General features: G+C 43.6%; 2 protein-coding genes and 1 long non-coding RNA gene across 8 annotated transcripts in view; 2 read left to right on the top strand and 1 right to left on the bottom strand.

The window, feature by feature from the left end:
- Nucleotides 1–5,229: 5,229 nt before the first annotated feature.
- Nucleotides 5,230–16,785, top strand: LOC135542568 (E3 ubiquitin-protein ligase MARCHF7-like). Of its 4 annotated transcripts, XM_064969649.1 has the most exons (13): nucleotides 5,294–7,789; nucleotides 8,087–8,145; nucleotides 8,308–8,384; nucleotides 9,993–10,176; nucleotides 11,379–11,519; nucleotides 12,308–12,479; nucleotides 12,780–12,944; nucleotides 13,122–14,250; nucleotides 14,479–14,648; nucleotides 14,735–14,838; nucleotides 15,095–15,196; nucleotides 15,423–15,471; nucleotides 15,947–16,785. In XM_064969649.1, the coding sequence occupies exons 2-13, from the start codon at nucleotides 8,125–8,127 to the stop codon at nucleotides 16,039–16,041; spliced, it is 2,409 nt and encodes an 802-aa protein (XP_064825721.1). In that variant the 5' UTR covers nucleotides 5,294–7,789; nucleotides 8,087–8,124; the 3' UTR covers nucleotides 16,042–16,785. The 4 variants fall into 4 exon arrangements, with proteins under 4 accessions (XP_064825723.1, XP_064825719.1, XP_064825721.1 ...); XM_064969647.1 differs by lacking the exons at nucleotides 5,294–7,789; nucleotides 8,087–8,145 and adding an exon at nucleotides 5,245–5,287; XM_064969648.1 differs by having other exon boundaries at nucleotides 5,294–8,145.
- Nucleotides 16,786–18,054: 1,269 nt separating this feature from the next.
- LOC135542564 (lymphocyte antigen 75-like) overlaps nucleotides 18,055–24,916 on the bottom strand; it is a 36,910-nt gene continuing 30,048 nt past the window's right edge. For both annotated transcript variants that reach the window (XM_064969641.1, XM_064969640.1), the window contains exons 29-35: nucleotides 24,567–24,758; nucleotides 24,212–24,435; nucleotides 23,826–24,036; nucleotides 20,978–21,139; nucleotides 20,065–20,181; nucleotides 19,638–19,829; nucleotides 18,055–19,377 (exon numbers count right to left, since the gene is read on the bottom strand). In XM_064969641.1, coding sequence (XP_064825713.1) covers nucleotides 19,205–19,377; nucleotides 19,638–19,829; nucleotides 20,065–20,181; nucleotides 20,978–21,139; nucleotides 23,826–24,036; nucleotides 24,212–24,435; nucleotides 24,567–24,758 — 1,271 coding nt within the window. In that variant the 3' untranslated portion in view covers nucleotides 18,055–19,204. The remainder of the gene's footprint in view (nucleotides 19,378–19,637; nucleotides 19,830–20,064; nucleotides 20,182–20,977; nucleotides 21,140–23,825; nucleotides 24,037–24,211; nucleotides 24,436–24,566; nucleotides 24,759–24,916) is intronic.
- On the top strand, nucleotides 22,410–23,091 carry LOC135542567 (uncharacterized). 2 transcript variants are annotated; one of them, XR_010456108.1, is made up of 3 exons: nucleotides 22,410–22,465; nucleotides 22,520–22,579; nucleotides 23,025–23,091. It is a non-coding gene; the product is annotated as an uncharacterized LOC135542567 (long non-coding RNA). The 2 variants fall into 2 exon arrangements; XR_010456109.1 differs by lacking the exon at nucleotides 23,025–23,091 and adding an exon at nucleotides 22,634–22,671.

The raw sequence follows: 24,916 nt of genomic DNA, 5'->3' as shown, positions 1-24,916 counted from the left end.
TTACCTTAGGCAAGTGCAGGACAGAGGTAAAAATAGACACTGTTTGTTTGGGGAATGTTTGTGGACAGGGAGTCTTATCTGTCATTAGGTTGACCGTGCTTTCAGCTAGAGAGATGACATAATACACTCATACTAACAGGACACTAATTCTACAACCTGCCTACGTCATATCCTCTTGTCTACATGGCAGCTACTCATTATGGAGAAAGGCAAACATACTGGATCTGACAGGAATTACAGAGACAGAACATTTCCTTTTCTACGGTTTCTACAGTCCTTGGCCAGGTATAATGACTTTTTAAATGCTAATGTTTTATGTTACTTTATCTGAAGAAAGGGTGAATTATCTAAAGGAGGAAGAAAAACATTGGCAGGATTGACATGGAGAAAACATTTGGTGGAATATGGATCTATCAAGAAAAGAAGACCCTGCAATATTGTGTTTCTCTAGAAATAAGATAGTTGTTTGTCATGGGAGGGTTAGAAACATCACCTTGAACAGCAGATCCATTTTCGTGGAGATTCGCTTTCAGCTGTAGTGCTTGCCAACGTCTGTAAAGCTCATTTCATTTGATAGAGCCTTTAGGGGGAATTTAAGTTGTTGTTTGGCCAACACATTTTAAACATTAAATCGCTGGATATTGTAAACCCATACAGTCTTCAGAAATATCTCTGTCAAAACTGGCACCCTTTTCTCTCTCTCTCTCTCTCTCTCTCTCTCTCTCTCTCTCTCTCTCTCTCTCTCTCTCTCTCTCTCTCTCTCTCTCTCTCTCTCTCTCTCTCCCTCCCTTCCTCCATCCCTCTTTTGTCTCTCCCCTGTCTCTTTGTACTAGAACACTGCTTCACCAAAGCTGTGTTTATTTTATATATATATATATATATATATATATATATATATATATATATATATATATATATATATATATTTATATTCTGTAGGTTGAGATTTTTATTCCCATCATGCACCTATTTTATACAGTGTGTTCAAGAGGATGAAATGTGACATTTCATGGCATGGATTTCAGAATCGAGATAAAACTGTGATCTAGTAGGGATTTGTTGTGACATTTTGTGCTAGTTTTCAAGGTTGATTATACCACTATTCTAACACATCTTAGAGAGGCTATTCATTTCTCACACAGAGCCCACTTCACCTCATTTCAAACATGTACACCTTTCATTCACACTCTTTTCTGGGACCTAGATAGTTTTCAGTCTCCTGTGCATCATTCAACTTCTACTCTGTAGAAATTCTATGCATTTCTCTGGACGTACACAGTACAAAAACTAATCAGCTCAGAGGCAGAATAGACTATGGGAACATTGTCCTTTGCTTACAGGATGTTTCCACATGGATGACACCAGACATGGAAGGAAATAGCCTTGGAGAAGAGAGAGAAACATTCATCTCCCACAGAAAACGAGCCTCACGTTCTCATGTTTCACAGCTACCCTTTTGTCTGGATATTACCACACATTTTCTACAGTCTCTTCTCTATCATGTTTTCCCAGTTGGCTGATCCCCGAGGGCATGTGGGAGTTCACCTCTTAGTCAGATGGCCATTCCATCTACTCCACTGCAATATTGTCCTTCATAGAAAGAGTAAAACTAGAGAGATGTGTGATATTCACAGCTTTGTAATAGACTAAAAATATCCTATAGCCTATTTTTCATTGGTGTTTTGCTGAAGGACAAATTTCTCACTATTGAACTTAGATATAATTTACTCACACATCTTTTCAACTGTAGGCCTTTATCAAAAACAACAGGAAAAAATCTATCTTAACCATCTGTGTCAGACCCGGAACACAGTCTTGTGTGTCCGGGCTTCTTTAGTCTTGTGTTGTGCTAATGGTGGTGTGTCACTGTATGTGTATTAATTAATGGTGGCAGGTCGCTGCTCCTCGAGGCAGCAGCATTGAGGCAGACGTTTGGACTGCCCTCCACGACGCCTGCCTGGTCAAAAATAGGCCACCGCCACAACACACACTACAGTAATGATCACAACAGTGACATCATCACTCCTGTGGGTGTGTGCGTGTGTGCGCGTGTGTTTGTGTGTGTGCTCCTCTCAGACAGAGCTCATCTGAACAAAGAGCAGCAGGGACGAGACAGGGGAGAAGGACTGAGAGAGGGAGAGGCTAAAGTAGATGACATCTGGCACGATGTGTCTGGGGAGAATAAAGATGGGGGAAAAATGTCTAAGGATTTAACTGTTTTCGAGGCCTCTGAGCTCGGACGAAGGTTTCTTATGATTCCATGTAATGAAGTGTGATTGACTGCTTGAATTATTAAAACCGTCTAATGAAAGCTGAAATGAAAGGACCCCTAGCTGTCAGGGTGGCTTCATTTAAACCTTACAGCGGGTTTCTTTATTAGTGTTTTAAGTGCATTGTCTTTGTAATTGTAATGACTTGGCCTCTCAAAGGATTCATTGGAAAACAAGATATCTCATCCCATAGGGTTTCTCTAGGTTTATATATATATTTTTTCAAATGTGTAGATTATTATCAATTGAGTATAAAGTAATTTATTCTCAATAAATCACTATCTATGTAATTCCTTCCAATTAAAAAGTCCCTAATGTTTTAACAACTTTGAAACAACATGTCCTATTTGGACCGCTTATAACATTCCATCATCAGGGCTAATGTTTCGAGTTCAAGGTGATTGGAATTGAGGCATATTCAAACCCTTTGTGATCCCCGTTCACACTGAGGTCGTGGAGTGCTCTTCTCTAATAAAGGATCCCTTTGTGGCATATTCACGTGTGTCCCTCCAGGAACAGAGTCAGTGAGAGTAGCGGGCCAAGAGATTCTCAAGACCTGGAGCAGCCGTGGGAAAGAAAGGTTGTGGTGGAGGAAAAGCAGAAATGTCTCAGGGCATTCCTTTGTGATTACACCGCTGGAGAAGTCCAGACATTCTTGGAGCTAGTCTGTGTTTAAGGGCTCTCTAGCACTCGTTAAGACTGATAATCTAGCTTGTGTTTCTATAGCGCACCATTCTGTAACTCAGTAACAGTTTGCTGCAGTTTGCACCAAACTAACATTTAATATATCCGAGAGTCTGGTGAGACATTGGTTGATTGATTATGCAGGATTAGAATTGGCAACGCAACATACATGTAGCCCTTTTCCCTTCTCGTTATCTCTCTTGGTTGAAAAGTAGACATTTGGCCTGCTATTAGACCACTACCCTCTTCGATGAGATAGAAATTGAGAGTGACAGCTCAGTGTCTCTGAAGCAGTGTGGATCAAGTTTCCTCACTGGGCTTCATATTATATTTTTGCCAACATGCCCACAATCTAAAATGTTCCTTTGCTAAAATACTTGCTGATACCCCCAATGGAAAATGTAAAAAAAAAATCTCCCCTTTCAAAGTAAACATGAATGAAAAATGGCTACAAGGAATGTTATTTTGTTGTTCAATAAGCGACATCGGCGGAGGAGAGCACATGATGCCGTGAATGGAAGAGTAAGGGCTGAGACCAGCCGCAACGGTAGACTAGGTGTGAATCTCCATTATATTTCCTTAGTTCCTTGCGTCCTCTCTCCTTGCCTCCTTCGCGAAACACATTGGAATAATAAAGATCAGAGGGGAGGAACCTTGTGTGTTTTGAGAAGGAGACAAAGGGGGAAGATGTGAGGAATCAAGGAAATACAATTGAGGCTCACCCCAAAGCCACTCATTTCATCGAGCCTTGCACTTCATCAGGACACTAGGTCATGTGTCCTTTTTTGTCAGCCATTAATCTGAGGCACCACTCTCTCCTTGACCTCAAGCTATTAGCCTTGTGCTGGATTTACACCTGAACTGATCGCCACGCCATCGGCCCGTGGAGTTAGTAATAATGGCACACTCTGTGGATGGGGGTGTATCGGTCGAGCATCTTGTTGACCTTGGCTTCTACATATTCATCTGTTGTAAAGCAATACGGTTAAGCGTGTTCACTCCTCCATCCAACACCTGACCTCTGACCTCCAACACTATCCTTCACATACCCTCCAGTTCACAACCCAGCTTGTTTAGCTCATCGTGGTTTACCATCTGTGGGACTTTCTTAAAACAAAAATTAAATGTTGACATTGAGATGTATTTATTTTAAGTGGAAAATAATACAGATCTCAGAATGAGAGAATTATCTGAAATTGTCACAATTAAATGGAATATTCTGAGGCTTTACTCTAATTAAGAATTCATTAAATTAATAGCACCATATTGTACAAAAGATGCATAACGTATAAATACAAACGAATAAAAAAAAGTACTGTATTGACCTTGTGATTTATTTTTTCCTTGACTTCTTTTCATTAGAAGGTCTACAAGACCTTTTATGTCAATTATTCAAATAAAGCTCATTAGAGCTGTTGGCAAAGGCATTAATTACCTTGGTGACAAAACAAACATGCCTGTAACATCCAAATAATAGAAGAGCACAATCTGTTTTACAAGGTGGTTGGATTCAAACGTTAGACGACGCGCCCCCTAGTGGCTATCCCTATGAACAGCTCATGAGTGTATGTGGACAAAGATGGTGATATTTGTCATAGAAATAGAATCCATAGAACATCTAAGACTAACCCGTTTTACGGATTCTATTTCAATGGCTGTGGTAGGCTACTTAAGTCCATCTACTACATAACTACATATTTTTTTTTAGGTTGTCAAAACAATTTCTGATTGTCAGCATAAAATAATTGTCTAAACTACAGTACTTTGTGAACAATGTGATACCTGCTGTACATCATGAGGGCATTAATCATTAGGCTTACATTTCGTAATATTTAGGGAAAGGGGGATACCTAGTCAGTTGCACAACTGAATGCATTCAGCCAAAACGTGTGTTTCAAATTTAACTCAACCCCTCTGAGTCAGAGAGGTGCTGAGGGCTCCCTTAATCAACTTTCCCATAATCGGCACCCATGGAGCAATTGTTGGGGGTTACCCACCTTGCTCAAGGGTATAATGGCAGGTTGGTCTAGCTTGCCGTCTCAGGGATTCAAACCAGCAATCATTTGGTTACTGGCCCAACACACTTAACCACTAGGCTACGGGCCACCCCAATTAAATTAGGGAGACATGAGATGTAGTAGCAATCCCTGCCCGAATCATCAATGGTAAAGTACAGTCTTTCATATTCTATTGGCTTGAGTACATTGTCCATCACCATCCTGAGTTGTATGTACTTTCTCTGGGTGTCTGATTGCATTGTAAATCACATGACCTTCTCTATATCAACACACAGACGCCGTCATCATTGAATGCAGCGAAGCTTGGAAGCAAAGGTGAGAGTGTGCTGCGTTTGCACGAAAGTAGCACCTTATCAGTGATATTTCTAGCTATAGCCAGCGACATTGTTTTACATTTTAATTTGGCAACGATTAAATTGATTCCTTTGATATAAGAAATGGATTAGCTAGCTTCTTAACGTTATGTCAGGACATATGATCAACAACAGCAGCATTAAAAAAAATAGGCCTACTTACCGTTTGCTATTTAACGTTAACTAGCTAAACCACCAAGATTATCTTATCGCATTCACTGTCTTTTGTGTCCCGTAAATGTTATATTTGTGGATATGACTGACATGTCCTCAATCGAGTGGTTTCTAGTTCTAGGATGGTAATTAGCAACTGTAGCCCTAGCATGCTTTGTGGTCGTGGGCTGACGTTAGCTAGCTATTTAGCCAAGTAGGTAACGTTAGCTAGCAAGCTGTTTTTCTTTATCCATGTTGAACTTCGAAGCCGTGCCAACAACACGTTTGGGTGACTAGCTGGCCCCAGACAGTGTGGCTTTGAGATCATGCATGTTTCATGCTTACATGTCCATGAGTATTGTTAACGGTAGGTAGCTAGCTGACGAGCTCATTCGACATTGGTCAGCAAAAGGTAACGTGAACTCTTTCTTGGAAACTGCCAGACATTTTGACAGGTCGTTCAGGTTATTTGGGTAGCCTTTTAGTGACAGCAGTCAGCTAACGTTAGCCATGAAGCTATCGTTGGCTAGCTTGCAATTCATGACTGAGATGCTAAGGTGTCACTGGTTTGCTCAACTGTTGCGTTAATAAGACTTGTCTTGTTCTCTATCTATGCAAAGGTACCTAAACTATAGTTTATTGCTGCAAATCTGGTAGATGGAGAAGGAAAAATAACTGGCCTTGACTGGTAGAGGAAAAAACAACTAATGCATTCATGGGCTTGTCTGAATCAGGAAGAGCAGCCAAGCCACATTCTCAAAACAAAATGTGGTTTTGAAAAAAACTAAACTTCTGATGCCGAATTTAAAATTCACTCTTTCAGCTTTGCAGAGCTTGACCGAACGTGTTACTATTGTGCCAATAAATATTAACAGTAGAGAAACACGTTTAGTTATCTTGTGTGCAGATTATCAGCCTTACCTAGGCCTCTGCCACATCTCAAATACAAGCAACAGAGCTTGACCTGTCATCAAAACAACTTCCCTCATGTACACTCTGCATTCCTGGTGGTTAAGTTTAGCACCACACATGCCCCATGAGTGTGATTGAGACAAGCCACAATCGCACTGGGTTAAATTATAATGTATTAAAATAGTATTTCTAAGCCACAACTGTAGGCTACCAAAGGGGAGAGCCTAGGTGCAATACAAAATAAACATTTGAAGTTTACTGTTAGGAACCTTTCTCAAACAGTTGAGTGGGTGGGGCTTTGTAAGGAGATGGACAGGTTTCTTCCCTCTGGTTCTCCTATCCCCATATGGGTGCTGTGATCCATGTAAACCAGAGGAATGCACCTTTTTAATAAATTACCCTGCAGTGACTCTTGCGTGGTGCAAGGCCTGACCTGGCCTGCACAGCCCCCCTGCTGCTCTGTCATTCCTCAGGAAATGTCACCATCAAATGGCTGTGATGTGTGTACCAAATGGCACCCTAATGCCTATGTAGTGCACTGATTAGGGTGCCATTTGGGATGCATTAACAGTGATCCAAGGACAGGTGTGGGGGTTCGATGCCAAGAAGAAGCTGCTGCTTCTGAACAGTTTGACTGTGTCTTGTACACTGTCACCCTTCTGCTGCCTCAGCGAACAGCCAACCCCTTCTCCTGACTGTTGGGTTATTATCAGATTTGGAGATTCCCTGACTCTTCAGTCTGGTCTTTACGATTGCAGTTTCAAAACACCGCAAGGTCTATCTCGTCGTAGCTTGTTGTCGTTAAATCACATTTAGCCTAGCCTTAGGGTTGGGTGGAACCAGCACCGAAGGTTTTAGCAATAAGTAATGTAGGGTTGGGTCACGACATTGAACTCCTATTGACTTATGTATATTGATATGGAGTACTGGAGACCAATGGTTCCCACTTTATTTATTTTAAGTAACCCAGGAAGGTTACTTACTCAAAGGTTGTAATAGGAGAATGGACAAGGTGCAGTTTTGAAATTGTGTAGTGCGTAATCAGTTTTCCTCTTGTCATTGCATACTTAATATGTTGTGAAATCTGTTTTGTTAATGTATTGTAATGTTAAAAAAAAAGAGTGACTGCTGCCTCCCGAGTGACGCAGTGCGAGAGGTGTCACTACAGACCCGGGTTTGATCCCGGGCTGTATCACAACCGCCCGTGCTCGGGAGTCCTGTCAGGCGGTGCACAATTGGCCCAGCGTCGTCCGGGTTAGGGGAGGGTTTGGCCGGGGCAGCTTGACTTGGCTCATCGCGCCGCCTTTATGTGGGCCGGGCGCCTGCAGGCTGACCGCGGTTGTCAGGTGAACAGTGTTTCCTCCGACACATTGCTGCGGCTGGCTTCCGGGTTAATCAGGTGAGTGTTAAGAATAGAGGTCAACCGATTTTATGATACAGATTATTGGAGGACCAAAAAAGCCGATACCGATTAATCGGACAATTTTTTAAAAATGTAATTTATTTGTAGTAAAGACAATTACAACAATACTGAATACTTTAACTTAATATAATACATCAATAAAATCAATTTAGCATCAAATAAATAATGCAACGTGTTCAACATGGTTTAAATAATGCAAAAACAAAGTGTTGAAGAAAGTAAAAGTGCAATATGTGTTATGTAAGAAAGCTAACGTTTAAGTTCCTTGCTCAGAACATGAGAACATATGAAAGCTGGTGGTTCCTTTTAACATGAGTCTTCAATATTCCCAGGTAAGAAGTTTTAGGTTGTAGGAATTATAGGACTATTTCCCTCTATACCATTTGTATTTCATTAACCTTTGACAATTGGATGTTCTTATAGGCACTTTAGTATTGCCAGTGTAACAGTATAGCTTACGCGTCTCTTCTCACTCCTCCCCGGGCTCGAACCAGGAACACAACGATAACAGCCACCCTCGAAGCAGCGTTACCCATGCAGAGCAAGGGGAACAACCACTCCAAGGCTCAGAGTGAGTGATGTTTGAAATGCTATTAGCGCGCGCTAACTAGCTAGCCATTTCACTTCGGTTACACCAGCCTCATCTCGGGAGTTGATAGGCTTGAAGTCATGAACAGCGCAATGCTTGATGTACAACGAAGAGCTGCTGGCAAAACGCACAAAATTTCTGTTTGAATTAATGTTTACGCGCCTGCTTCTGCCTACCACCGCTCAGTCAGATACTTAGGACACGCTAGATAATATCTAGTAATATCATCAACCATGTGTAGTTAACTAGTGATTATGATTGATAAGTTTAACTAGCTAGCAACTTACCTTGGCTTACTGCATTCGCGTAACAGTCAGTCTCCTTGTGGAGTGCAACGAGAGAAAGGCAGGTTGTTATTGCGTTGAACGAGTTAACTGTAAGGTTGCAAGATTGGATCCCCCGAGCTGACAAGGTGAAAATCTGTCGTTCTGCCCCTGAACGAAGCAGTTAACCCACCGTTCCTAGGCCGTCATTGAAAATAAGAATGTTCTTAACTGACTTGCCTAGTTAAATAAAGGTGTCCAAAAATACCGATTTCCGATTGTTATGAAAACTTGAAATCGGCCCTAATTAATCGTCCATTTCGATTAATCGGTCGACCTCTAATTAAGAAGCGTGGTTTGATGGGTCATGTTTCCGAGGACGCATGACTCTACCTTCGCCTCCAGAGCCCCTTGGAGTTACAGCAATGAGACGAGAGAAATTGGGGTGGGGAAAAAAAGTATAACTGTCTTAATTTTGCCAGACTCCAGGAAGAGTAGCTGCTGCCTTGGCAGCTGATGGGGATCCATAATAAATAGAGCTATTTTATAGTTTGTCAGAAATGTGCAGATCAACTAGCCCATGTCAACTCTTTAAAAAAAATATATATTCTTTTAGCTAGGTTGTAAGACCCTTGCTCCCTTCGGTTTCAACGTAGACTTTGATCTGAAGCCATTATTGTGACTTTGCCATTGTAATTGTTTGTAAGCTTATGTGGTCTAAAATGAATGAATGTTTTTTTGTATGCTGTTCTTTGTATGCCGTTTTTTAATATTTGATAATTAACCAATGATTAGGCCACACTTGGCCATGATTACAGACAACTGTGTCTTGACACTATATAAACGAGTCATCCCGCAGTGTTTGATTATACCCTGATGAAGACAGCTTGGCTGTCAACGTTGGACATGACATTTTTGCATCTGACCTCCTAGAGTGTGCGGCTCTCCTTTATTTTCAGGTTGTAATGTTTGTCACTCAAATATCACACGAACACACATTAGACGAGGCTGAGTGTGGAATTGCAAGAAAATGAGCTTAACTGCAAAATGTATTGGCCGACAACAAGGGATGTGAACAGTTTGTGCCATGACCAGTGCTTGTGCCCATAGAAATAGATGTGGCGCGCATGGTGGACACGATGTTCGATGCTGGAAGTGGGGCCTGAGTGGGGAAAGTTTTGGAACCCCCTGCTGTAGCCTACATCAGTCTAGTGCTTGTGTACTAAATAACACTGGACTATGTCTAAGCCTACCGTACTCCACTTCTTTGTACAATGTTTGATTAAATTTTTTCTTACATCTTGGCTTTTCTAATCTCTTTCCACAGCCAGTCAGTGATGGATTCCAAGCCTCGTCGGCTGCCCTTTACGGTGTCCAGCACCACGTCGTCTTATTCTTCATCCTCTTCCCCCTCCTCCCTGGGATCCAGCAGACTCTATGGAAGAACCAGTGTCCTGAACAGTGATCGATTCACCAGGGCCACACCCCTTAAACCTGACCTCGACCACCAGGTACTGAACTGTATGAGAGGGAGAAAGTGGCAGGTCACATACATTTGCTCACCCTAAATGTCATTTCGTATTCCTAAAATTCTGCCGGGTTAACAATAACTCTTCAAATATTTTTATAAACAAAGGAAGGATAAGGCTAGGCAGTTGGGACAAGTTTAGCCTATTTTCATGACAACCAATGTTCTCTTTAAAATAAAGGCAGTCGTGTGGGGTCATTATTTTCTCCCCCCAAGAATCAGGCTTTCTTTGCTGCCATCTGACTGTCTACGGGAACTGTTGCTCTGCGTCTTGGTTCCAGTCCTCTGCTCTATTTGGTTAGCTAGCCGTGTTCAGAAGCAGTGAAGGTATCTGTGTACTTTAGCTGGGGCTTTTTATAGGCCAGCCTAGATTCCTGCCCGTGTGTTTTTCAGCCTGCCTGTCCTGTCAAGGACTGTGCCATTAGATAAAGTTACTACTGGGCTGTCTGTCTATTTAACTACTCTTCCAGAAGAGTCCTGGGCCCGGCTCAAATGCACAATAAACAAGTGCCTTAATTGACACGTTCGCAGACATCTTTAAGTAGAATTACAGAAGGCTGTAAGCATTTGAGTACTTTTGACTGCATTTGATCTTCTGAAAAAAATATCAATGTTAATGTGAAAGATAATTATAATGGCATAATATATCTAGTAGGAATAATTGGTACAAGGATATTTAGACAAATGCTCTGCAGTGTTTCCCCTATATTAATTTAGCAGTGTTAGCCTCTGCTGCTAAATCGTTGCCGCAACTCCAAAAAATAGGGGCACCCATTGATTTTGAGTCGCTCTGCTAGTTTAAGAACACGGCAGAAGCCATGGCAAAATGTGCAGAATTACAGGAAGCTTTAAAAATGGATCTCGGCCCAATGTCAATGTGTAGAATGGTAAGAAAATAACTTTGAGAATATCATTTTTAGTGTGTAATTTATTTATTTTTACAGCTAAATCGTCTTTGAGGGCCTTTACAATTTTTGGTCTTATGCCATTGGCTACGCCCACTACAATGCTGACTTTGCCATTGCTGCTGATGTAAATCCTAGGGGAAACACTGCTTGGATATGAACTGTTTTCCCACTCTTTTCCTGTTTGTGGTGATCTTGGATTTGTACCAATGTCAGCTACCCTACATTTCTCCACGTATTGACTTGCGCTCCCTGTGTTTTCACGCTCCTGGTGTCTCAGAGCTCTCGGTTCCTCAGCTCGACCAGAGACTACAGTAGCTCTGACAGCCGCCACTCCAGCTGGAAATCCCCTCTGACCACCACCTCGGTCTCCTACGATCGCTCCTGGGCCGAGTCCTCACTGAGCAGCCGCAGCAAACTGGTAAACTCACGATAGAACGAGATCTTGTTCATCAGGGCACTGAGCTAATATATGGAATTGTTTTAACATGGTCATACCGTGAATCATTTAGCTATTTGATTTAGAATTTTATGATCACTTTAGCTATCAATTTAAAAAAATGTATATTTTGCATAAAATATAGAATTTGGCCTATACTATTATAGCCCATAGAAACAAATTAAATAAAACATTTTTATGAATGGCAAGACGGTCAAACAAATGTATCATAAGGATTAAGGTTTTGAAGTACCTGTCCTATATCTGGGAGATGTAAGACGGCTTGGGATATATATATATATATATATATATATATATTTAACCCCTTACCTTCAGATGAGTCCCATGGCATTCATGGGGGTCGTAGAGCAAAACTGAGAACACGATTGTTTGAGTGTCCCTTAGTTTGGACGCTACGTTTAGTGAGAAGACCTATTTTTATTTATACATAATTCGTTTTTTTGGGGGATGTCTCATGGTCTGACCAACACCACTGTAGCTCTGCCACCTTCCACCGCAGATGTGGAAGGGCGACCTAGGCGGATATGGTGGATTGAGATGCAGCCAATGCTATCGCTAACATAAACTGACAGATTTTGGTGATTTGTTTTAAATAGTTACTTAGATTACACGTGCGTCAATAGACTTGGGGATTAAACAGTTTGCCTTTTAGGTTTTGATAGTGATATTACTGATGTGCGGTGTCAAGTTCAAAGTGCCGTTCAAGCCCATTTTGATTCATGTGATGGTATTCTGTGGGTTGTTTTCAGACTGATTCAGAGCGAAGACTGGGGACGTACTCAGGACTTCTCAGCAACACAACTGATGATGGGGTTTCCAAACGGGTCAAACTGTCCTATACCAACAGAGCTGCATATACAAGAAGCCCCTCCTCCTCTGTGACTGGCTCCTCCTACTCCAGCAGTATCCTCAGAGACTCTGGTATCTGACCCCTGGTTCAAATGAGAGTTCAGTCTCTTTCCTTGAGCCCTTTTTAATGTATGAAAATACCTGGCAAATGTTTAAGTGAACTTTTCCATTAAATATACTGCTGATTCCATACACTTGATGAGCGCAGGTCTTGTGATAATCATGCATAAAATCATTACCATTGTTTTGAGTGATAATAATGATATTAAATCTTCAGTTAAACATTGATTACGCAACTTAATGATTCCTGTCGTGGTTTAGCCAACTTTTCTATCATGCAGCTGAATAACAAACTGGCACCTTGTGTTTTAGATTCGTCGTCGTGGAAGTCGTACCGGCCACTGTCCAGGTTGTCGTCTTCTTCCTCCTCAGAGCCCCAGTGGTCCAGAAGGGAGCTGGAGAAGAGGACTGAGGGGAGGAGTCTGTCTAGTGAGGCTGACACCAGCTATAGGAGCACTGGACTCAGCTCATCCCTGTGTACGTTCTTACACTCACACATACACGTACACATAGTGACTCATTTGTGTGCATTGTGTTACACATCTATTGACACATTTACGCACACATTCAATCACAAAACTGAAACCGCTACATACTCGCACGCAAACATAATACTGACGCGCATGCAACCGCTAATGTGGACATTTGTTTTAGACCGGCCAGACCGTGTGACCTCCACCTATGCCCAGGGTGCTCGGCCCAAGGAGACCCTCTACTCTTCCTCTAGCAGGGAGAGCAGCTCCCTCAGCCGCCACCTCTCTTCCACTTACCAGCGCTTCCCACTGGCCAGGGACTCCACCACCTCCCGGACCACCGGCCACTCCCTGACCACCTCTACCCTCCGCACCACCAAGGAACCCACTGAGAGCCCAGCGCTCACTCTCGGAGCCTCTGTCTCCTCTCGCCCCTCATCTTGGTACACAACCCCCTCAGCAAGACGGGAGGCTCGGGACTCCAGCCCCCCTCCCTCCGCGCCAACCACCACCCCCGGGACAACCCCAGAGGGTGGCGAGGAATCCGATGGACGTCGCTCCACCCGCCGTCTCCTCTCCCGCCTCTTCTCTCGGCGCTCCAGCCAGGACTCCAGTAGCTCCAGCTCCACCTCCCGCTCCTTCGACTCGGCCGAGGACAGCCCTGTCGTTGAAGGCCCCAGCCACACACCCGTGGCTACCAGCGAGGAGAGCGTCCGGCCCGTGAGCGTGGAACCCGTTCCCAGAGGCTCTGACGCGGCTCAGGCCTTTGCCTTCTTGAGGCGTCGCAGACAGGGCCTGTCCCCGGTCCAGGAGGGTCAGACCCAGCGTGGCCTGGAGGCCTGGAGAGGGGGCAGCACCAGTGGTGTTGGAAGTAGTACTTCAGATTCCTCCTGGCTGTCGTCTTCCATCCAGACCCGCTGCACTCCTCTCCTCTCCCGCCGTAGAAGAGAAGGACGGGATGAAAGCGCTCTCCTGGCATCCGGCGCCGACGAGGATTACCGTGGTACCCAGTTCCCCCTCAGGAGGAGAGACTCCTCCGAGGCCGAGGATGATGAGGAGGAAGACGAAGAGGAAGTTGCAGCAGCAGCCTCGGGGGCGATGGGCGCTAGCGTGGCCCTACAGGAGGAGTCGAGAGACATGGCGGGGAGTAGTCAGCGTTTGGCGAGGTTCATGAGCAGCCCGCTGTTCCGCGTCCACGACAACGTGATGATCGCCGTGGACATGACGGGCGCCGCCAGGAGCCAACCGGAGGGCCAGGAGAAGCCCACCTCCTCCAGAGACCCTGAGAGACTGAGGAAGATCCAGGAGAGGTGGGGATGCTGACTGGGGAGTGGGCTGAACCTGCATGCTTGTGTCCCACCCCCTGTTGTACATAGCACTGTCCATGTGTTGTCCATCGTCTTTATTGTGGCTCCGCTCGTCTTGTCATTCAAATGCCTCTTGGATGGACCAACGCTTTAATTATTTTACTCAGTCATTTCTCTGATTTTGAATGGTTGATAACTGTAAATAAACCTTTCTCTCGCTCTCCCCTGTAGCCTGCTGTTAGAGGACTCTGACGAGGAGGAAGGGGACCTGTGTCGTATTTGCCAAATGGGTGAGGAGTCTCCCTCCAACCCTCTGATCGAGCCCTGCCGCTGCACAGGCAGCCTGCAGTATGTTCACCAGGACTGCATCAAGAAGTGGCTGCGTTCCAAAATCAGCTCTGGTAAGATGTATTTCTCTCTCTGACCTCAACAAATGGTGTATTCTGCATTTTATCGCACAGTCTTGCCATCTTTCACTCTTGTCCAGGCACGAATCTGGATGCCATCACCACATGTGAGCTGTGCAAAGAAAAGCTGCACCTGAACATTGACAACTTTGACATCAACGAGCTACACAGGACACATGAGAAGGTGAGGGGACGCTCAGTTAACCCCAGACATTCATCAGCCGTTATTTAACTGTTAAGACTGTGACTGGGGAAACATTCTGCAGAAAATCCCTCCTGTGCTGCTCATTCAACTGTAGAATACCAGAATGGGACACTAAAAACAACTGTTCTGTAAAACGTTAAGGTTTAACCTCCTGGGATCCAGTCTTAACTTGAGCTTAACGCATATCTGCAGCTTTCAGTGACCGCTTCCTTACTATCGTTCCCTATCTGTCCAGTCTGAGTACGAGTTCATCAGCTGTGGCCTTTACCTGGTGGTGTTGCTTCACCTGTGTGAGCAGAGGTTCTCTGATGTGCTAGGAGCTGCCAACGACGCCGGGGTAAGAGCCCACGCCTACAGTCGACACCATTCACAACAAATTCTAAACCTCGTTCATTTTACACTGGGCTCAGAAGTCGTCTTGAATGTTAAGCCCCAGGTTCTTCTTTGGCTGCATAATTCACTTACTATTGTATTGGGGTGTGGAAAAATACTTCATTCAAATGTATTAGTATTCAGTGTTTAAAAAAAACACACAAAAAAAACGTTTTCCTCCTTTCGCTCAGTTTTTCAACCTGGCGAGGACCCTTCACGAACACATGGACAATCTTGAAAGTACGTTCTTGAATAATTTCTCCCCAATGCTGTGTACACGTTTTAGTAACTTGATATGAGGCTGTTGGTAAAACTACCCCCCACCCCCACACCACTACCACTGTTAATGAAATGATGGGTAAGTATTTGATTATATAGACCTACTCTGATATTAAAGGCCCATACGTGTGAAAGTACAAAAGCATTTCTACATGTAGCATGATAAGCTCTGCACATATTTTTGTTGCCCAGCAACACTTCTGTGGATAATTACCCTTCAGTTAGCTATGCAGGTCCTCTCAGTAGAGGTTATTAGATGGTTTGATGTGCACTGCAGTATTCGTCACTGACAAATAAATGGTCTTACTATTTTACCTTTGAACACTTTCTAAACTAAAAGATACCCTTTGCAGCTGTTTATTCAAAACTAAATCATGAAATAGACTGCTAATAAACTGGTGTCCGATTTGACTGATAATTTTTCCCTCCGCTGCAGGCTCTTACGGGGAATCAGACGAAGAGGTGGTTGATACCCGGCCGTCAATCGATTTCTGTGACCTCGATGAAGACCTGGAAGAGGAGTACAATTGACCGAAGGGGATAAGGAAAAATAGATGGGGGGGGGGGAAGAATTGAAGGAGTTTCCAGCTAGTAGCAACCCATTCTGTTTCACCTCGTGTGATTTTACTGAGTGCAAAGGCTTGTGAGATTTTCTTTAAAGCCAATGCCAAGTAGATGGGAAGTCACTCGTGACGTAGAGGTGACGATGTCATAGATATGCAGACTGACTTTGAAGTGGACCGAGGTGAAGAAATGCTTTATACCCCCCCCCCTGTTAATTTCCCCTTCCTTTAGGTGTCCAGATTTGAGCTTTATTCTGTTAAATGCAAGATGTCTTTTTGAACTGATACCACGAGTGCTTTAAATATTTCCTGTTCTACAACAGCAGATCCGGCCACCGTGGTGATATGTTGTGTCAAAAGCAGATCCGGCCACCGTGGTGATATGTTGTGTCAAAAGCAGATCCGGCCACCGTGGTGATATGTTGTGTCAAAAGCAGATCCGGCCACCGTGGTGATATGTTGTGTCAAAAGAAATTGAAAAAGCTCCCGAACAACACTGGTTCATTAGTTTAGCAGGTTGGGAGAAAGGAAAGGGCTCTGTTAAGGGAAGAATATCAAAAAGTGGCAAATTATTCCCTTTACTGTTTACAGCTCAATAATTGACAGTTTGTTCTGTTTTTGTCTGTTTTCAATGTTTGCGGTATGAAAATGCTATTTTGCTTGGCTCTGAAACTTGTTTTCATTTAATTATTGCAATAAAGTTTTGAATGTACATGTGTTTGCAGGCAACATTTCATTCAACAAAACTGAACAAGGACAATGAAGTTAAACATCTGTTAATGTGTAAGCAATTTCAAAAATGTTTTTGAGCAACAGTTAATGATTTAAAAAAGACGGGAAGATTCTCAATTGAGGTCAACTCCACCCTTTTCTTTGACCCGGTAAGTGGTCACCATATGTAGAAGTGGCAATTCGTTAATAGTTTAATGGAGGAATTTGCTCGATAGCCGCCTCTAGCCGAGGATACTTAGGTGTATCCTACTGAGACGAGTTTTGTAATCTGCCTCACCCCCTTCAGATTTTAAGGTTAAAAGCATGCACACGTTTAAATGATACACTAGTCATCTTTATAAAAGTGTCTGGCACAACTAGCTACATGTATAAAGTGGCAAAAACATTTTGGGATTCCTCCTGTAAATGTAATGTGTTAGTGGTGGTGTCTCATTTCATGGAAGTGCATTTTGTTTCCTGGACCAGGTAGTTGAGCAAAACCAATTGACAATCTCCCATAAACTTTTATTTTGTGAAGTGTGATGGGCAAGATTTGAACCTGTGACCTGGTCCCTATCCCAGTGTCTTGTCCGCTGCACTATGGGTGTGGACGGCACCATCTGCGTTGACAGATTTTGAAGTTGTTCAAAGTTAGGTTTGACATGTAATTTGTTTAATGTTCGGTATGGTTGGAAACGAGTCACAATTGGGATTTGAACAAGTAACTTTGCAGGGCACAACCTGTATGTAATGCCCTCCTACCTACCAACCTTTTATACATGCATTTGTATACTCTGCCCACTGAGCTTTCATCCAACCAATCACATTAGTTCAGTAAGTCAGAGCTTCCCTCATCACAAGGTAATGTTCCTCTGCTCAGATGTTGTGGATGCATACCAGATCTTACATGCCTGAATAGGGTTTTCACGTAACGACTAAACACATGCTCTAGCAGTCTGGTGCCCGGCTACACAGTTGATGTGGCACGGAACCATTGGCTGACGCATGCAATGTTTGAGCAGGGGAACGCGACCCTTGATTGAGGCAGGGATTTAATCCAAGTTGTAGAACAACTCTGTAGCGCCTTGGCTTGAATCCCAGCCTGAATTAGGGAAGCTCCTTTGCAGAATTCCAGAGCTTTCTTAATTATTCCTTTCTCGATTCCTTGTGTCCTTGCCGCCTCCAAAGTTCACAAGTTATTGTGGTAGGTCAGTGATACCCACGTCTGAAATCTATTCAGTTCCTCAACAACAATGACAGGACTCAGCCCTTTAAAGACAAACCTATTTTATTGGAAGACAGTATTTGACCAGAGTGGAGTGGATGGTCAGCTTGGGACCAAAATGAAGATACTGTTGAACATTTTGGGAATGGTAATCCTAGTTAACAAGCATTGTTGCAAGGCAGATCCAAATAAAGTCTAGAGGAATGTCCAGGTTATCGACATTCACAAGATTCAAAAAAACTTCTTTGGTTTAGATTCTCCATAATACAATTTTAAAAAAAGAATTTAAATATTTACAAAGCATTTACAGCAGCTGTGTGCAGTTTGAGGCCTCAGCAAGAGCGACCTTTGAAAACATTAACCCCAAATTAACACCCCTAAAACAAGACAACTATTGTGCTTGAACGTGGCAGAAACAACTGCTAAGGCATTATTCACGATAAAACGTTTCAATTTAAAGTGCAAATGTTCTCAGTAGTTTGAGCGCATAGGAGAGGAAGGTTATAGTCATAACGACAAAGAGAATGCACCTAAGGCATTTACAGTTTGAATGAATTGCATGTAGTTGAAATGGGCAAATGAATGCATGCCACTCCAAATTGTCTAAGGGAGTCTGTGTTGGACTGCATTAGCTAGAGTACCTGTATTTGACCTTAAATTATTTTTTAAAATCAAAATACGTCAAGCTAATAAGGATTATCGTTCTGTTAATGAAAGTGCCATGATGCAGTTGTTCCTTCTTTCGCCAATGACCAACAGTGAAAACGACACCTTCCTCCATGACAAAATAACCACAGAGAGAAACATCAGTGCTTCCGAGAAGGAAAAATACCCTGACAACAAGCATCACGTATCCAGTGCCTTTTCTGTCAAGTCCATCAACACTGCAGCAACTGTTCAATGTGGCAGCTCTTTCTCTAAAATAATCATTGTAAATTTAATTAAAACATTATGAGGTAAAACACCTAAAAAATACTAAAATGCTAGTTTGGGGATTTTCAAAATCCTTTTGCCAATATTTACAATGTCACAGAAAATGCTAAAAAGCTTGCTTGGGAATTTATACAAATAAATAAAGTTGTCTTTTAAAATGAAAAGGCAGCCAGGTTTCAGTTTGCTGCATAATCATATTTCCATACTGAATAATTGTAGGCAAATAACTGCTTCTTTAAACTGCATAGATAGAAGACAAGTCTCACTCTGCATCCATTATACTAGTGCTGTCAGCATCATCAATGGTTCTCCTGTAGCGCACGGTGGAGTTGAATCTGGCCCTGCTTTTCTTATAAACGACGAAGCCGATGGCCGCCAGAAGGGCGGTGAGGACGACCAGGAAGAAGACCAGCGCCACCGGGACGCTCCCCGACCCTGGAGGCAACACAGCCAGTCAGAAACACATCTCCAAACTGGCCAAGAAAGCCGCTGTTTCAAGCACATCAATGTTTACAAATATAGAATAACCATAACAATAACCATAGCGAAGCCGGGGAAATCTATGAGCCATATACAACCGACTCTTGTTACATGCAATAGCTTGGAGCGGTCACCAGGGCCTGCTGCTATCCACATAGTAAAAAAAAAAGTATGTATGAGTTGAGACTGGTGAACCATTGCACTTTAGTACTCACGTGCGGGTACTTTGCAGACGATGCGGCTGTGGCTGTCCTTGCAGCTGACTCTGCTCCAGATGCCTCCGTCTGCAGATACCATGACAGCACAGGGGTTCTGCTGGGTCGCTGTCTTCACCCCACTAGCAGAACCCTTGGTCTCCCAGTTAGAGAAGGCCAGAGAGGAACCGTCCACCCAGCCCACTGGCTGACCTGGAAGACAGAGGAAGCATTACTGATTCTATTCTGAGTTCAAATAGACAACTTTATTTGAGTATAATGTACTGTATTGGCATGTAGAATTTGTATGTATTTTAAAAAGTGCCTGACTTTCCAAATGAAGTGCACACAATTTCCATGCTGTCCAATATAAATATAATGTCTCATAACATCCGTATACAGTAATAAGTGACAAGCATATCCTATTGTACGGGTCAGGTCAGTTTACCTTGTTTGTCCAGGTCCATGCCGAGCCACACCCTACTGGTAATGAGAGGGTTGTCTGCCATGTAGCCAGAGACAAAGTCATTCTCCTCTCTGGTCATTATGGTCAGCAGCTGTGCATCTGTCAATCAAATGCAAAAAGGAGGCATACATGCACTGTACTGTAAGTAAGAAACCACTTGATTTGATCATGGTGTACTAATTAAGCAATAAGGCCTGGGGGGGTGTGGTATATGGCCAATATACCACGGCTAAGGGCTGTTCTTATGCACGACACAGCGCAGAGTGCCTGTATGTAGCCCTTAGCCATGGTATATTAGCTATAAACCCCAGAGGAGCCTTATCACTATTATATACTGGTTACCAATGTAATTAGAATAATCATTTGGGTGCTTATATTTGTCCTGTTACACACAGGTCTGTAATGGAAATGTGTTTGTTTTTTTGCATATCCCAACTCCCCTTGAGACCCGCAGGGAGTAGGGTCATGGCCTGGGTCGCCATGGTAGAGCACTAATGGAGCAATTAGGGCAAAGTACCTTGCTCAAGAGCACAGCGACAGATTTGATTTCATATTTATTTGACCTTGTCAGCTCCGTTTTTGGAACATGCAAACCTTTCAGTTACTGGTCCAATGCTCTAACCTCGAAGGCTACCTGCCGCTCGTCATTTTTGTCATACCCTTGGTATAAGGACTGATATACCACGGCTGTCAGCCAATCAGCATCTAGGAACCAAACTACCCAGTTTATAAGAGTAAATATGAAAAACTTGTATTTAATCAGGGTGGTTATAGAGAAACCATTCTCTTACCATAACAACCTAACCCAAGATGCTGCAATAATGTAAAACTCAACTTATATACAATAATACAGAAATATATACGTGTCAAATAGGAGAGATAGTGGGTGACTTACCAAGCCTTTCACAGATGCTCTTGGCATCCTCCATGCTGTACACAGAGTAGTTATAAAAGGTCATGTCAAAAGCATAGCAGTGGTCCTGGTGCTCAACCCACTTAGACGAGCCACTGTTCTGAGGGCAGTTGTTGGCCACCTGGGGAACTGCGAGGTTCGATCCTGATTTAGACAAACAAAAACAGATGACATTAGAGTGATTTATTTTATGGAATCTTAAAAGATTGGTGTGTATACTATGTAAAACAAATCTGCTCAGATCGCTCATTAAACATCAATGTCTTCTTAACACAAGAATTCAAGTTGTGTGTATAATAAATAAATACTAATAGGGTAGGTACTATGACCGTAGGACTGGGTCTTACTCTGAGTGGTGATGTAATACTAATAGGGTAGGTTCTACGACCGTAGGACTGGGTCTTACTCTGAGTGGTGATGTAATACTAATAGGGTAGGTTCTACGACGGTAGGACTGAGTCTTACTCTGAGTGGTGATGTAATACTAATAGGGTAGGTACTAAGACTGTAGGACTGGGTCTTACTCTGAGTGGTGATGTAATACTAATAGGGTAGGTTCTAAGACCGTAGGACTGGGTCTTACTCTGAGTGGTGGTGATGATGATGTAATAGGCTAGGTAATAAGACCGGGTCTTACTCTGAGTGGGGGTGGTGATGTAATAGACTAGGTACCAGGACTGGGTCTTACTCTGAGTGGTGATGTAATACTAATAGAGTAGGTTCTACGACTGTAGGACTGGGTCTTACTCTGAGTGGTGATGTAATACTAATAGGGTAGGTTCTACAACTGTAGGACTGGGTCTTACTCTGAGTGGTGATGTAATACTAATAGGGTAGGTACTAACACTGTAGGACTGGGTCTTACTCTGAGTGGTGATGTAATACTAATAGGGTAGGTACTAAGACTGTAGGACTGGGTCTTACTCTGAGTGGTGATGTAATACTAATAGGGTAGATTCTAAGACCATAGGACTGGGTCTTACTCTGAGTGGTGGTGATGATGATGTAATAGGCTAGGTAATAAGACTGGGTTTTACTCTGAGTGGGGGTGGTGACGGTGGTGATGTAATATGCTAGGTAATAGGACTGGGTAATACTCTAAGTGGTGATGGTGTTGATATAATAGGCTAGGTACTAGGCCTTGGTCTTAATCTGAGTGGGGGTGGTGATGGTGGTGATATAATATGCTAGGTAATAAGACCGGGTCTTACTCCGAGTGGTGATGGTGGTGATATAATAGGCCAGGTACTAGGACTGGGTCTTACTCTGAGTGGGGGTGGTGATGTAATATGCTCGGTAATAGGCCTGGGTCTTTCTCTGAGTGGTGATGGTGATGGCGGTGATGCAATAGGCCAGGTAATAGGACTGGGTAATACTCTAAGTGGTGATGGTGTTGATATAATAGGCTAGGTACTAGGCCTTGGTCTTAATCTGAGTGGGGGTGGTGATGGTGGTGATGTAATATGCTAGGTAATAGGACTGGGTATTACTCTAAGTGGGGATAGTGGTGATATAATAGGCCAGGTACTAGGACTTGGTCTTAATCTGAGTGGGGGTGGTGATGGTGGTGATGTAATATGCTAGGTAATAGGACTGGGTATTACTCTAAGTGGGGATGGTGGTGATATAATAGGCCAGGTACTAGGACTTGGTCTTAATCTGAGTGGGGGTGGTGATGTAATAGGATAGGTACTAGGACTGGGTCTTACTCTGAGTGGTGGTGGTGATGATGTAATAGGCTAGGTAATAAGACCGGGTCTTACTCTGAGTGGGGGTGTAATACTAATAGGGTAGGTTCTACGACTGTAGGACTGGGTCTTACTCTGAGTGGTGATGTAATACTAATAGGGTAGGTTCTAAGACCGTAGGACTGGGTCTTACTCTGAGTGGTGGTGATGATGATGTAATAGGCTAGGTAATAAGACTGGGTCTTACTCTGAGTGGGGGTGGTGAAGGTGGTGATGTAATATGCTAGGTAATAGGACTGGGTAATACTCTAAGTGGTGGTGGTGTTGATATAATAGGCTAGGTACTAGGCCTTGGTCTTAATCTGAGTGGGGGTGGTGATGGTGGTGATGTAATAGACTAGGTAATAGGACTGGGTCTTACACTGAGTGGGGGTGGTGATTGTGGTGATGTAATATGCTAGGTAATAAGACCGGGTCTTACTCTGAGTGGTGATGGTGGTGATATAATAGGCCAGGTACTAGGACTGGGTCTTACTCTGAGTGGGGGTGGTGATGTAATATGCTAGGTAATAGGCCTGGGTCTTTCTCTGAGTGGCGATGGTGATGGTGGTGATGTAATATGCTAGGTAATAGGACTGGGTATTACTCTAAGTGGGGATGGTGGTGATATAATAGGCTAGGTACTAGGACTTGGTCTTAATCTGAGTGGGGGTGGTGATGGTGGTGATGTAATAGACTAGGTAATAGAACTCGGCCTTACGCTGAGTGGGGGTGGTGATGTAATAGGATAGGTACTAGGACTGGGTCTTACTCTGAGTGGGGGTGTTGATGGTGGTGATGGAATAGGCTAGGTACTAGGACTTGGTCTTACTCTGAGTGGGGGTGGTGATGTAATAGGCTAGGTCCTAGGACTGGGTCTTACTCTGAGTGGGGGTGGTGATGTAATAGGCTAGGTACTAGGACTTGGTCTTACGCTGAGTGGGGGTGGTGTTGTAATAGGCCTAGGTACTAGGAATGGGTCTTACTCTGTGTGGGGGTGGTGATGGTGGTGATGTAATAGGCTAGGTAATATGACTGGATCTTACTCTGAGTGGGGGTGGTGGTGGTGATTTAATAGGCTAGGTAATACGACTGGATCTTACTCTGAGTGGGGGTGGTGATGGTGGTGTTGTAGCAGATGGCTCCGTCCAGCTTGGCATTGCAGTCCATTCTCATCCAGGTGCCATGGGGAGTGATGTACACACAGACACCCTGAGGGTCTGAGCTGGACTTGACAACAGTGTCAGAGAGTCCCGCCTGACTGTAATGATACTTAGTCCCATCGGACCACTCATAAGACTGAGAGCCACTAGCCTGCGCAGAGAGGGGTGGGGGATGCAGTATTACTCAACAAACTTCACACTAGAGGTGCTTAGCAAATTTTGCATTTCATGTCTACCTGCCGTTTAACTAAATTGCTGCAAAAGATGCCGTTATTCTCAATAGAAATGGCCGCCGTGTTAGTGGCATTGTGGCTGAGCTCCCTTACATCCTGACTGGACAGACCGATCCACAGCGGGAAGCCGTCTCGCTTGGCGATAAGCTCCATGTGAGCGTTGTGCCCGGTGTCATGCACGCTGGCCAGGTGTCCGTTGCCACGGCCACACTCCTCCAGCGCCTGGAACCAGCTCAACTTCCTGGTTATCACGTGGTAGCTCAGGTTGCCATAGTGCTCAAAGTCCCTGACCGACTGATTGTATTCGTCCTTAGAGTCTTGGGGACGAAGAAAATGTGTTAATAGAGTCAATCAAGTGCAAAATGTATTATTTAGTTGTAATTTTTAAAAAAAGATAGTACTCCTTGTGAATAGGTGAAGTATGTTTGTCTGAATGGGGTCTACCAACCTTTATCCAATTTGCAGGCCACAATGCTTCTCTGCTTGAAGTGGCTGAAGTGGCGTTTCTTGGTGAATATATCCCAGACTCCCTCAGTGTTGAGACCAGCCATGAACTCATCGCTGGCTGAGACGCTTGGTCTTCCATCTCCCCAGTTAGAGTACTGGACGTTGGTACCGTCATACCACTTCATCTGGTTATCTACCAAAGACAGGAGCAACCTCTTGACATTTATTACACGTCTCATCACACAATAATACAACGACGATCAGTGAGTAAGCTTCAAACTTGATGATCCAGTAGACATTTTACAAGGATCCAATTCAGCGTCTCCTCATAATGCAGGGCAATGAATGATA

Source organism: Oncorhynchus masou, chromosome 6, assembly GCF_036934945.1.
Source record: "Oncorhynchus masou masou isolate Uvic2021 chromosome 6, UVic_Omas_1.1, whole genome shotgun sequence".
NCBI lineage: Eukaryota > Metazoa > Chordata > Actinopteri > Salmoniformes > Salmonidae > Oncorhynchus > Oncorhynchus masou.
This window is presented reverse-complemented; position numbering and strand designations above follow the sequence as displayed.

Bases quoted from the DNA above. Each gene is read 5' to 3' on its own strand.
- LOC135542568 (XM_064969647.1), top strand. From the start codon at position 5,264: ATGCAGCGAAGCTTGGAAGCAAAG. The intron at 5,288-8,307 runs GTGAGAGTGTGC...GGCTCGAACCAG, and splicing joins AGCGAAGCTTGGAAGCAAAG to GAACACAACGATAACAGCCA. The intron at 10,177-11,378 runs GTACTGAACTGT...CTGGTGTCTCAG, and splicing joins AACCTGACCTCGACCACCAG to AGCTCTCGGTTCCTCAGCTC.